This window comes from Parasteatoda tepidariorum, chromosome 4 (assembly GCF_043381705.1).
Source record: "Parasteatoda tepidariorum isolate YZ-2023 chromosome 4, CAS_Ptep_4.0, whole genome shotgun sequence".
Taxonomy (NCBI): Eukaryota; Metazoa; Arthropoda; class Arachnida; order Araneae; family Theridiidae; genus Parasteatoda; species Parasteatoda tepidariorum.
Window position 1 is genome coordinate 8,666,454 of NC_092207.1, and position 15,024 is coordinate 8,681,477.

General features: G+C 32.0%; 1 protein-coding gene across 1 annotated transcript in view; it reads right to left on the reverse strand.

The window, feature by feature from the left end:
• The window catches only part of LOC107454545 (neural cadherin), a 500,390-nt gene that overhangs the window by 61,524 nt on the left and 423,842 nt on the right, over nucleotides 1–15,024 (reverse strand). Inside the window, exon 19 of the mRNA XM_071180540.1 lies at nucleotides 7,734–8,058. Within this exon, the coding sequence (XP_071036641.1) occupies nucleotides 7,734–8,058 (325 nt within the window). The remainder of the gene's footprint in view (nucleotides 1–7,733; nucleotides 8,059–15,024) is intronic.

Below are 15,024 nucleotides of genomic sequence, written 5' to 3' on the forward strand. Positions count from 1 at the left end.
AAAGGATAAGGGTAGAAATTCTATTTTGGGACTTCAAGGCTAAAAACATGCCAATGAATAATAATTAGATTTATACTTCAAAAGAGAAGTTATTTTAAGATCTTTCACTTCCATATAAGGAAAGAATATTAAACGATTTGCTATGAGTAATAAATAAATTGATGAGGCGTAAGAATACAGAAAAAGGCAATAGTGACTGGCCTCTTCACAACTTTTAATCATCCTATATAACGCAGGAGCAATGTTTTTGCGTATGCTTTTTGTTGTTTATCATGCTTAAATAAAATCCGTCAGCTTAGACGGGACATGGGTCTCCCCCCATCTCCAGCGGGAGGGGGCTAAGATGTATGCTTTCACCATCGCTACTAAATAAAAAAGATTATGCACAATATGGACTCGTTAATCATGCTGCTTTGACTGTAAATAACTAAAAAATAACGGTGTGGATCCACCGATATTATATATATATATATATATATATATCATAATCTCTAATCATAATCTCATAATAGTAGTCTCATAATCATATTCGTAATAAAATTCGTTATTCCTTAATAACACTATAATAATCACAATTATTCGAAGACACAGCAAATTCTGTAATAATAACTAACATTTAATAACAGTAATTCTTAAAAGCGTTTTGCGTCGAGAACAAGTTTTGTTAGTCTTCGAAAATTTTAATGAACTAAATGACGTGGCTTGCTATGGATTCGGTAAGTTTCAATGAATTATGACTATGAATTACCTTCACTATAAATGCAATAAATTTCAATGAACTACGATTGAAGCAATGAACTGCTTTGCTTATTAGATTCGATAAATTTTAATGAACTATGACTGAAGCAATAAAGTTCTTTTCCATAGTTTTATTAGCTGCAATGAACTAAGATTGAAGCAATGAAACAGCTTATTGTACATTCGGTAAAATTGAATGAACTAAGATGGACGCAAATGAAATGTGTCCCTATAGATTCAGTTAATTTAAATGAGTTTAGCTCTTATAGGTAAGTCGCCATATAATATTTCCGTAATAGCTATATTGTCTTTTATTTCAGATATGATTAGTAGCTCTAGCAACTGATCAAAGAGAAGTCGAATTTAACCATCAAAATTTAAATGATTCGTGCCCTAAATCTTCAATGGTAAGCCGATATTTAAATTAACTGATTTACATAGATTCATTGAACTTCAAAGAAATATAATGAAGCAATGCAGTGCTTTGCTGTATGTCAGGTAAATTTTAATAAACCAGGATTGAAGCAATCAAGGGTATTGCTGTAGTTTTGTTAACTTCAATGAACTTTGAATGAAACAGTGAAGTATTTTACTATAGATTGCGGTAAATTTCAATGAATTAGAATTGGAGCAATGAAGTGCGTCTTTATAGTTTCGATACATTTTAATGAACTATGATTGTTGCATTGAATAGCGCCGCTGTAGATTTGGTAAATTTAATTGTGAAAAGCTTGAAGTAATAAACTCGTTTAATAAGGATTCGGTAAATTCCAATGAATTAGAATTGGAGAAATGAAGTGCGTCTTTATAGTTTAGATACATTTTAATGAACTATGATTGTTGTATTGAATAGCGCCGCTGTAGATTTGGTAAATTTAATTGTGAAAAGCTTGAAGTAATAAACTCGTTTAATAAGGTTTCGATGAACTCCAATGAATTAGAATTGAAGCAATGAAGTGCGTCTTTATAGTTTAGATACATTTTAATGAACTATGATTGTTGCATTGAATAACGCCGCTATAGATTTGGTAAATTTAATTGAGGAAAGCTTGAAGTCATGAAATGGTTTAATAAGATTCTGTAAATTTGAACTATCTAAGATTGAAGCAATAAAGTGTAACTCTATGACTAAAACCTAGTGAGCTCAAAACTTTTAAAATAAAAGATTTCTGTCCCATTTAGTCTGTTTACCTCTAAAAAGTTCATTCGTGCAAAAAGAAGTGATTTCCGTGATACATTGACACATGACGTTTACAAAATATTTGATTCAATCGGTTGTTCACTTCTTATTTCTGCTTTATTTCCAAAAAAAGATATAATATTTTATATTTTGGATAAAAACGTTTAGCCATTATTCATTCTTTAAGAACAACATTGTATGTTTTTCTTCATTTTTATAGATCACTGCTCTATTTATGTATTTATTCATCAAAACTTGGCTGGAGTCTGTGGCAGGTATCATTTTCTCTCTTCGCAAAGAGAGTTAAGTTTTGAAATATGTACTCACTCACACAAAATGACCCCAAACTTCAAAAACAACTAATGAAGGAATAAAATAAAGTACAGATGGCGCTGTTTGGAAAGAATCATCATTTATATGAACAAATAAAGAGGTATAAGAAGGCACATAAAAAGGCCGAATGGGCCAGGAGGCACTTTAGTGAAAATATTTAGTAAATCTCTTTTGGAACAATAATAATAAGAGATCCTAAAGAATTTCAATGTGAAAAAGTATGGAATAAAGATCGTGTAATGAACTATTATAGATCACAAAAAAATAATAGCATATCATTAAGATAATGAAACTATAATATAACAGCATGTTTCGTTGTACAGTAAAATATTTTTTTTGTTTTAGAAGTCACTGTTCCAGTTTTAAGAAATAGCTCATTTTTTATTGAAGAACTTTATTTTGAAATTGCCACGTAATGTTTTTTTTTCTCGAATGTTTTCAGAGTTTTAATTGGGCTTCGAGGAAAAAAAAATATGCCCGGGTATAAATAAAGTTCTTTATGATCGATAAAAAAAAACTATGAAAAACTTGTTATCTCCACTTTAAAATTACCGGATATATTGATTTTTCTTAAAGTTTTTGTCTAATATTAGGGGATTATATATTAGTACTTGTACTTTAAACTCTAGGGCAATACTGCGACGAGGCAGAAATGAATCATCGTGAGCACCGATTCAATAACAGAATTTTTAATAGCAATGGTTAATTACAATAAATTGTAATTAGCATGCCTTGCAAGAAACAAAAACGATTAAATGCGGGTTTTTAATGGCACAAAGAGGGATTGCTTATGGAGCTTGATTTATTGAATTTGGAGTTTATTGGCACAACAAGGAATCGCTCATCAAGATTGACTAATTGAATGCGGATTTAAATGGCTGAATGTAGATTTTCACATCAAGAGTAACTTATTGAATGTTGGTGTAGGTGGCTTAGTGTGGGATTGCTCATTAAGAATGACTGGTTGAAAGTGGACTTTGATGGCACAATGAGAAATCACTTAGGAGTGATTTATTGTATGTGTGTTTTAATGGCAAAATTATGGATTACATATCAAGGTTGATTTATTGAATGTGGGTTTTGGTGACATAATGAGATATTGCTCATCAAAATTGACTGATTGAATGTGGGTTTTAATGACAAAATGAGGGATTTCACATCAAGATTGATTTACTGAATGTGGGTTTTAGTAGTACAATGAGGGATTTCAGGTCAAGATTGACTTATTAAATGTGGGTATTAATGGCAAAATGAGGGTTTTCACATCAAGATAGATTTATTGAATGTGGGTTTTAGCGGCATAATGAGATATTGCTCATAAAGATTGACTGATTGAATGTGGGTTTTAATGACGAAGTTATGGATTACATATCAAGATTGATTTATTGAATGAGGGTTTTAGTAGCACAATGAGATAATGTTCATCAAGATTGACTGATTGAATGTGGATTTTAATGACAAAATGAGGGATTTCACATCAAGATTGATTTACTGAATGTGGGTTTTAGTAGTACAATGAGGGATTTCATGTCAAGATTGACTTATTGAATGTGGGTTTTAGTGGCAAAATGAGGGTTTTCACATCAAGATAGATTTACTGAATGTGGGTTTCAGCGACATAATGAGATATTGCTCATCAAGATTGACTGATTGAATGTGGGTCTTAATGACTAAAATTATGGATTGCATATCGAGATTGATTGATTAAATGTGGGGTTTTAATAGTATTGTGAGATATTGTTCATCAAGATTGACTTATTGAATAGATCAACAATATTTGCTTGTTAAATGAATATTATAATCGCTCAATGAGGGATTTCATATCAAGATTGATTTATTGAATGTGAGTTTTAATGGTACAATAAAGGATTGTCCTTTGAGATTGACTACTTGCCTGCATGGCTTATTGACACAATGAAGGCTTGCATAAAGAGAGGAAATATAGTTTAGAGTGTATATTGGCGTTTTCTTTATTTATTTGAATTACGTAAGAGAAATATGTATGAATTAGGGCATGAGAATTATGCATCCATCTTGAATGAAAAGAAGCTCTTTCAGAATAATTTGAAATTAAAATTTTGAACAAAGGTCATATTGAATGATTCGGTACTATTATTGTCGAATTATTCACCTGAAATTTCGCATTCATCTATTGTATATGGTTTTACAATACGCTACCATTCAAATACATATTCATCATTTAAATTTCGGATACGTTGCCTATTTACAACCTAACACTGATGAAAATATTGACTATGTAATGAACTGACGGAGTGCTTATTTTTTTTCCTTGTTCGAGATTAAATATATTTTATGCATTCATTTGAGAAAGGGCGGGAAGAAGTTTATTATTTACAATAATTAATTCAGTCTGTCGTAAAATATTTAGTATTACATATGAATATAGATTACTGCAATAATACTAATTTTCTTACAATGAAGCTCATAGGTAGTTGTATCGAAAATTTTACATTATAATTTCAACATTAATTTGAAATTTAAACAGTCATAACTTGTCTCTTTATGATTTAAAATCTAAATTGGCCGAAATATTAGTCGATATTTAATGCCAATTAATAAATTTGTTTCACATAAGTAAAGTTTTTTTCCCCATGAACTAACGCAATTCAGAACTTTATTAGTTGGTAAATTGCAAATTTTTCATATTTGGTTCAGTTAATTTCACTTCATTTTACTAATATTTATGCAAATAGTTTATATGTATATAGATTCTATCTATAATGCTCAATTATGCAGCTTTTAAACTTTGAATTAAAAAGAAAAACACTATAATGTTGTAAAAATGCTTTTAATCGGCAGATAATCAGCTTTTTCAGGGAATGGAAAAGTAACTACGAAAACCTCGCATGTTATGCCCGACTGTCCCAAGAATCTGTCTTCAGCACATTGCAAGTAGTCCCACAGATCGTAAAGACGTGGTTCCCAGTAGAACGTCGAAGTCAAGCATCACTGGCTGCGGTCAGTAAGCGGGTGGGTGACCACTGTTACCAGTCTGCGTAAGAACCGTGGGTGTGCGGTATCAATTCTCGTTAAACTGCTCTACAGTTAAGTGCTTGACTTCGCTTGCAGGTCATCGAACTTCCAAAGCAGGGGAGCCTCCCCTCTGCAGAATATCAAAATTGCGATGGCATGTCTTCGGATCATCCTCAGGGTTAGTGTTGTTAATTTACGTCGCACTAAAGCTGCACAATGGGCTATTGGTGACGGTCTGGGAAACATCCCGGAGGATGATCCGAAGACATGCCATCACAATTTTGATCCTCTGCGGAGGGGATGGCACCCCCGCTTCGGTAGCCCGACGACCTGCGCGCGAAGTCGAGCACTTTACGGTAGCACAGTTTAACGAGGACCAATACCGCACACCCTCGGTCCCTACGCAGACTGATCCAAGTGGTCACCCACCCGCACACTGACCGTAGCCAGTGATGCTTGACTTCGGTGATCTGTTGGGAACCGTGTCTTAACGATCAGTCCACTGCGGGACGATCATCCTCAGGGATGTCAATGGCCCATTATGCAGCTCTAGTGCTACGTTAATAAAGTACCTACCTAGTAGCTATGTAATTAAAAAAATCGTCGTTGTTTTTCCTAATCAATAATCATTCATTGATTAAAAATACTTTTAGCGAATCAATAATTGTGGCTGATTGTGTTTCGTTAATTATGCAAAAGCAAATATGTGATTCTTTTCTTAATTAAGGAAATTATGCAAAAGTATTTTTTTTCTCTCGCCTTGTGGAAGAATGCGAGTACTTTTATTTTCTTCTTTCCTCGGAAAGAACAAAAAAAAAATATTAACATCGTAAAAAATGTCGTTTTCAAGAAATGCAAAATACTTTAGCGCAGTAATTTTAATCTCTTCTTTCGCATTCATGAGTTTTTTTTCCTCATGCACATTATAACATTTTAATGATGAGTTTTGTTTTGAAAAGATGCTTTTTTGTTTCGAAAGTAGTCATAAAAGTTTAATCGTTTAATGACAAGAGGAAAATTACATTTATGAAAGAAACAAAAAATATTTCGCTTGACTAATTCCAAAAGAAATGTTACAGAAGAATATGCGTCGCTTTAAAAAAAAACTAACGCTGAAAGGTAATTTTACCATATGTTGTGAAGAAAATTAATAAAACTTTTTTTTTGAAGTTTGGAATAACATTTTAAGATAACTAAATTATTAACAAAGAATTACTTCTTCCATTTTTATGCTGAAGTATTGCTCTTATTTTAAAACGATTAAAGCTGTTGAAAAACTTAAAGCATTCTTCGTAACTTTAACTGGAGGCTGATTTCAAACTGAAATTGTGTCATTTGGTTGTTCATTATTCTAAAGATAATCAGTCAGGAAATTAATAAAAAAAACACGATCATTTATGAATTTATACCATATATCCTTGATAGACAAAATATTAAGCGATTTCTTTTAAGAATAATTTTTTACACAAAAAAAAAAAAAATCAAATTTTTACAGATAAAAAGCGGAAGAAAACCTGAAAAGTCGAGGCACTTTTGACTAAATTACTGCTAACATTATCAGAAACCACATGAAACTAGTTATATGCATCCGCCATGATATTGATGGAATAAAGAATATTTGTGAATGTTGAAAAAAATTGATTTGAAAAATTATGATTTTACTCTAAATTTATCAGTGTTCGAATTCGCGTACAGGTCGTCGGGCCATCACAGCAGGGATGGCATCCCCTCTGCAGAGGATCAAAATTGCGATGGCATGTCTTCGGATCATCCTCAGGGATGTTTCCCAGACCGTCGCCAATAGCCCATTATGCAGCTCTAGTGCGACGTTAATTAAGTACCTACCTACCTTTAACAGATATTGGAGGAAAAACACTGTTACAGAAAATATCAGTTAACCTTAATCGAGGATTTCTGAGCCACGATGGCTCAGGGGATAGAGAGCTCGCCTTCCAATGAGGAGAAACGGGTTCGAATACCAGCGATGGCTATTCGATACGAATTCCGCATCCGGTACGCATCGACCACACTGCTGACGCGAAATATCCTCAGTGTTAGGCGGATCATGGGCTAGAGTCATCTTGCCGTCAGGCTAACCGTGGGAGGTTCTCGTGGTCTATTCCTCTCCATGTAACGCAAATTCATGTTAGTTCCATCAAAAAGTTCTCCACGAAGCAAATTTCTACCAATACTTGATCCAGGAGTTGCCTTGTCTTCTGGATTGGGTTCAAAATTACAAGACTACGGAGTTGAACATTAGTAGTTGTTAACCCAAAATTGCGTCGGCTGTTCAACGACGGTTATAAAATAAAATAAAATAGAGGATCTCGATTTAGCATGCGTAATCCTTTATTTTTAAATTCGTTTTTTCTTCTTAATTGAAATAAAAATGCATAATCTGCAAATTGCCAGAGGAAATTTCAATTTTTTTTCCGCCAAAGAATTTTTTATCAATTTTCATATAATTATGAAAGGCAAATCGGATTACCTGCTGTTCCATTTTCTGTCACATTTCCCGTGTAGATGGCATAAGGAAAGAAAGGAGAATTGTCATTGATGTCTTTCAGATTGACCAGGACATCGGCATAACCCACGAGACCATTGCCTCCCTCGTCCTCGGCGAACACAGTGAATCGCCACTGGGATCGACCGTGGGGCAAATCTCGATCCAGAGGTTTCAGGACATAGATCTCTCCAGTCGTTGTGTTGATGGCAAACTTGCTGTTGGCCGGATCCTGATCGTCCACGCCTTGTCCTGTCAGGAAGTAAACAATGTCCGGTTTACGGTCCCGGTCACCATCAGTCGCTGTCACCTGCGATTAAAAATGGTTTGATAAGTTAGAAATTAAAACAAAATACACAAAGTTTGTAAAAAAAAAAGAATGAAAAGCAAAAGGGAGGAAGGAAAAAAAATGGCAGAAAGCTGGTTTTGTTTTTTGATAGATTTCTTTAACGCTCAAGGCACTGCACTTTTTCGGAATAAGTAGAAATGGAATGGATCAAGCTAAGAAAGTTCTCAGTTGCTTCAAATGGTTAATAAATAATTTTGTTTTATGCGGTCAAAATTCGTTCATGCGCAATAATATACTTAACGATTTAAGGGCACTTTAAGATCTATTGATTCCCAAGCAACAATTTTACCTTTGCCCCAGTTGGGTTCCAAATTAGCTCAATATGGCTCCTATAAGAATATGCACCGAAGGACCCATATTGGGATGTCTAGATTTTTTAATATGGGCCCTAGAATGGTCTCTATAGGGCCTACATAGGCCAATAAAGAACCTATATTGGCTAAATAATGGATGTAAAATATCGGGTGAATCAGAAAATTCTATATCGGGCCAATATCGGCAAAATAACGGTTCTTTGAACTCGCATTAACCAAGATTCATGAATATTAGCCCAAAGAAGACCCAATTTATTTTGCCAATAGGCCAATAAAGAACCTATATTGGCTAAATAATGGATGTAAAATATCGGGTGAATCAGAAAATTCTATATCGGGCCAATATCGGCAAAATAACGGTTCTTTGAACTCTCATTAACCAAGATTCATGAATATTAGCCCAAAGAGGACCCAAGTTATTTTGCTGCTAAGGTAACGATTTTCAAAGACTCCAGATATGCTAACTATTATTTACTAACCAGTAAGTTACGAAACAAAACTTTCGCTTTTTCCCTGAATAACTATTTTTTAAACGCATTAAATTTCTTAAGCTTAAAAAAATGAAAGAGGGAAATATTAATAATAAAAAAAATAGCTATGCTAAAAAGTTCGGAAAGTGGTGTATAGTTTGATCCCCTTAAGGTTCCTGAGTGGTGCAATTTGCATGAATTATAACAAAAACTTTTTTACGCGATATTATAAAAATTCTTTATTAAAAGAGAACTTTCTGAAAAAAAAAATAATTTCTATTATTTATCATAACTATTAATTGTTTTGAATGAAAAAAGTTTTATTAAAGAAATGGGTTGAATTTTTCTGAAGAAACAATAAAAAACGGGATTATTTTTTATTGAAAACAAAACCAAAGTTCGATGAATGTAATCTTTAGAGCAATAAATATATGATATAATTAGCTTTAAGAGTAATTTTGTTATCTATTGAATGTTTAAAGGGACAAAGTGACCGTTAGAGAAATGATGGAAGCAAACAGTCCGTAACCTGCTTTGAAATGTAAACATTGTATTTACATTTGAGGCTTCAATCGAGTTGTAATGGTGCTCAGTACTTTGTTACACTAAACTCTAAGCTGTATTTACGAACGCATCCTTTAAAACCAATTGTGGTTCTCCCTCTATGAGTTCAATTAAAAACATGACTTTTACAACTGCTTTTGTGAAAGTGCTCATTAAAAGACTGGATTGAAAAATAAAAAGCTCTCATCTGTAGATAGTATTTTTTATTTTAAATGAAAACTGCCAAATGTTGAGAGGAAAAAAATTCTGTAAAAAGTATATCTATAAGTTCTAATGGGTATTGTATATCTTACAGTGAATGGCCGAAATCAAGAAAATGTCGACTTTCACTGATGAATGTCATCAATCACATAGTCGCTTTGGTGGATGTCCAAAATATTTGTTATATCCGATTTTATACAAATTTATTCCCTGATATTATTATATTTATTCGATATTTTAATGTCTGCTGATGATAGATTAGGAGAAACATAAGTGTTCGGAGTATCGATTAAATACATACTGTGCAGTGGCACTTGACCTTAAAAAGCATTGATGTAGGGCATACCGGGCAAATGTATACCGGTCAGTGGCTCTTAAATTAGACCTAGACGTACATTTACCAACGTGACTATGTGATTGTCAACATTCATCGTTGGAAGTCAACAACCACGAATTTCTGTCATTCACAGTAACATATACAACTAATAGAGGACTGAAAAGTTGTAGAGAAGAGATCCCATACCTGCCAACTTTCACTCTGACAGATAATGGAGAANATGGATTTTCAGAGTGGTTGTAAAACAATAAACGAAAAACAATTTGACTCAAAAATATATTTATATTTTGATCCCATTGAAATTCGCTTGCGCAAGGATTATTATGCATTGATATATTTAATGTAATTATTTATATGTAGTGGTGGTCAAATTCATTTATAATTATCATTATAATTCAAAAAGTTAATTGGAATAACCCGAGTATTGCTACCACTTTAAATATGAAAATAAAATCTTCCGGAAAATCCGGAAGAGTTGGCAAATCCTGTAATTTTTTTTAAAATTTTTTTAAAAGTTAATAATCTTTGTGAAAAATGTTATATAAATTGGGAACAAAACAAAAGAAAGAATTTGACTTTATTTCGTTATGGTTCCTATTCATGCAGAGGAAATAATCTACTTCATTACACGATTTCCTTATTAATAAAGTACCCAATTAATATTTCGAATATTTTTTGTTTTATTTTATTCATCAATTTTTGTTCCATTAACTCGCTTTTTTTCTCCTTAAATATAAAAATTATAATTATCTAAAAAAATTTCTAACTTCAAAATTTGGTAACTTAAGTTCCACAAAAAATATTTTAATGAATTAGAATTGTTTTAAAAACGTTTGCTGAGTTATCTACTAAATAAGGAAATCGCGTTTATCTTCGTAGGTGCGTATAAAAAAACCATAATCCTTTTTCTGTCTCAAAATACCCTTAATTTATAAATATTTTTACAAAATCTAAATACTGGAGTCAATAAAATGATCTTATAGCTTCGGCAGAAAAAAAAAGAATAATAACGGGTAATTTTATTTAATGCCTGTAACGAGGTAGGGTCAAATGCAAATAAAAGATTTACTGTGAATAAAAAACAATATGACAGGAAAAAGGCATTAGAAATAAGTAAAAAAAAAACTTTTTTAAAATTCCGAAGAGATTATATAATTTATGGGTATCATTAATAATCACTTCCTTGCATTGTTGGGTGAAATATGAGATAATAAAGAAAAACAAAATACCGTAATAAATAGAATTATGGCTTTTAGGTACAGTTACAGTTTTTTTTTTTACGATACCATAATGCCATTGATTGAAGAAACACGATTATGTCCTTAGCGCACCTGAAATTCTGATATTTACTTTGGAATTTAGAGTTAAATTAAGAAAAAGAAAGAATTTTACGATTTCCATACTTATCTTGTCGAATTCACACTTTAAAGTCGTCAAAGGAAGGGATTTCAGAGACAGTTGCCGCCATTTACAAATGTTTACACATGAAACTGTCTTTTAAAACACGTTTAATTAACTATCTAATAGAATTGATTGCTTAAAAGTAAACAGCAAGTCATGTTTCAGTCAGTGATAAATAACGCGTTTTGTTTAATAAGCGCATTCATCTCCATAAAACAGTCAAATAGTTAGACATGTTCTTTGCAGATTATAACAGAGAAGAGTACTGAATTGAAGCATATTGCGCGGAAATCGCCAAGAGTTCGAAATATTAACCCCTTTACTGTTTTCTAATTAAGATTTTAAAAGATGATTAAATACTGATAAAATTTTTGTACATACTATTTAGACACGCCATGTTTTCAATGGTGAGAATTTCAATTTTCAGAAATACAAGATATGAGTTTCTCGATATTTTTTACATCAAAATGTTAAAGTATGTTCTCTGAAGTATTTCTCAGACTTTTCGAATATCAACCTTGGTTATTTCATTGAAAAAGAAAATAGTGTAACTATTTATTTGTCCGAATGTCTTTTATTTTTTCGATGTTGAATCGTTTATTCGCGCAGTTAGTATGTAGGCCTTATTTGCAATTCAACTATTTACTTCTATGAATGCTTTTTTTAAAATGTATTTTTTAAGCCTAACATTTTTCGATTTAGAATCGTTTATTCGAGCAGTTAGTATGTAGGCCTTATTTGCAATTCAACTATTTATTTCTACAAATGTTTTTATTTTATTTATTTTTTAAGCCTAAAATTTTACGATGTTCGCGCAGTTAGTATGTAGGCCTTATTTGCAATTCAACTATTTATTTCTATGAATGCTTTTTTATTTATTTATTTTTTAAGCCTAACATTTTTCGACTTTGAATCGTTTATTCGCGCAGTTAATATATAGGCCTTATTTGCAATTCAACTATTTATTTCTACAAATGCTTTTTTTTTAATTTATTTTTTAAGCCTATTCATGCAGTTAGTATGTAGGCCTTATTTGCAATTCAACTATTTATTTCTACGAATGCTTTTTTTAAATTTATTTTTTAAGCCTAACATTTTTCTATGTTGAATCGTTTATTCGCGCAGTATGTAGGCCTTATGTGCAATTCAACTATTTATTTCTACGAATACTTTTTTTAAAATTTATTTTTTAAGCCTAAAATTTTTCGACTTTGTATCGTTTATTCGCGTAGTTAATATATAGGCCTTATTTGCAATTCAACTATTTATTTCTACAAATGCTTTTTTTTTAATTTATTTTTTAAGCCTATTCATGCAGTTAGTATGTAGGCCTTATTTGCAATTCAACTATTTATTTCTACGAATGCTTTTTTTAAATTTATTTTTTAAGCCTAACATTTTTCTATGTTGAATCGTTTATTCGCGCAGTATGTAGGCCTTATGTGCAATTCAACTATTTATTTCTACGAATACTTTTTTTAAAATTTATTTTTTAAGCCTAAAATTTTTCGACTTTGTATCGTTTATTCGCGTAGTTAATATATAGGCCTTATTTGCAATTCAACTATTTATTTGTCCGAATGCTTTTTACATTTATTTTTTAAGCCTAACATTTGCCGACTTAGAATCGTTTATTCTTTCAGTTGCTATGTAGGCCTTATTTGCAATTAAGAAATTTTATGGTCTAATTGGGGCTCAAAACTATACGGGAACTCTTTGGTTGGATAACGCAACCAACTTCCTTTCGGAAGATTTTTGAAAGGAAACTCTGTAATTATTTCCCTTTCGTAAAGATTAAAACAACAAAACCCTTTTATGATTAGTTCGAACACATTCAAGGGTTCTCAAGCTAATTACATTTGTCTACTAATTACTATTGTTACGTAATAAAGATAGTTACATAAGTATCTAAGGGCTTTTACTAAGTTCCATCAACGATCAAACTAAGGCGCTGCTTATAAGGGAAAGGTCATCTTCCACCATCTTTAGAAATTTAGGTAACACTGCTCTTTTTTTTAAAAATTATTTTGAGGGTTATTTTAAGCATTTTGGTCATCTTGACTCCTCTGAATTAGACCAAAAGTTGAGAAATTGAGAAACAAAGGGGGGAAAAAGGCAACTTAAGAAACACTAGCTGGTTAAAATACTGTAAAATGCGCCAACGTTTTCGTTTCGGAAATAGTTAGTGAGATGGTACGACAATACTTTGTTTAATAGTAATTTTTTAAGACTAATATCTTTAATTAATGTCATTGAGAATGCATGAATGATGTATATAAGTTATGATTTGTCTGATCATTATTTTATAAGATTCACTCAAGTTGAAAATTTAAAAATGCAATTAAAATTAAGAGTGACGGGCCAGGGAAAATAGGCTTGACAAGCCCGTAAATCATAGTTTGAAGACTTCAGCAACAACAAATTATTTCTCAGTAACTAGAATTTTTTTTGGACCTAATCTCGAGCACTGTAAGCATTTTTTGGACTTGGTGGAGAAAGATATAGCTTACGAATCAACCAGTTATCATGAGTATTCGAACTTGGAACAAACTCTCGATCATCAAAGTCTAATCATTAGATCAAAAGTTATTCTGTGCGCTGTACATTGAACACGGTTTTTAAAGTGACACTTGCTATCATATAGGTACATTTTAGAGAGTTTTGATACTGAAACACATACTCTGCTACTGAATACTGATACTGAAGTCACACACTCTGCCGATAAAATGTGTAATTTATTAGCTTTATTGAAGTCAGTGTACAGTGCGCCAAAAGAAGAAAAAATACAGACCCCCCGAATAACTTATGAACTAATGATCGGATCTTCACGTTCCAGAATTCAATCTTAGTGGCTCGAGGGGGGGACTTCGAATATGCTGCGAGTAATAAATAAAGACGAAATTTTAAGTTACGAAATCGGACACGAAGACGTGCTTTCTCTGAATAAACATAGCTTTTTTTTAAAGTATGCATTTCTTTGCATCATTTAAAAGGATGTAATTTTACATGATAAAATACAAAATTTGAGTAAAATCGGTTGAATTGTTCCTGAGATATTAGATTTAAAAAAAGTCAGATAATTAAAATATGATTTCTCAGGAACTGTTCAAACCAATTTTACACAAGTTTTGCATTTTATCATGTAAAATTATATTCTTTATATGCTGAAAAATATTCTATACCTACCAATTCAAAACTTTTCCGACCATTATCAAACAAAATAATAAAAAATAATACATATTTACTGAAAGTTACTTTTGCGTGAATTTTGCGTGGTTTTATCTTTGAATAAACGAATTTTATGATTGTGTGCAAAATTTTTTCAATTCACTTAAAAAGTTCTCGAGATATGGCGAAATATGCAAAAAGTAAAATTAACATTAAGGGGTCTTAAGTTTGGCGATCTCTTCTGACCAAACTATGGGTACCATATTTTCCAGATTGCTGCCACTTTGGGGGTCAGAAATCCAAATCCGTCGAAAAAAGGTATGTTTATTCAGAGAGTCTTTGTGTCTGATTTCGTAAGTTAATATCGTCTGCACTTATTAATTAGCATATTTGAGGCCACCCTCTCGAGGCATTAAGCTATCATTAGATTAAAAGTCATCCAGGGTGGTCTGTTTTACTTTTTGAGCACTGT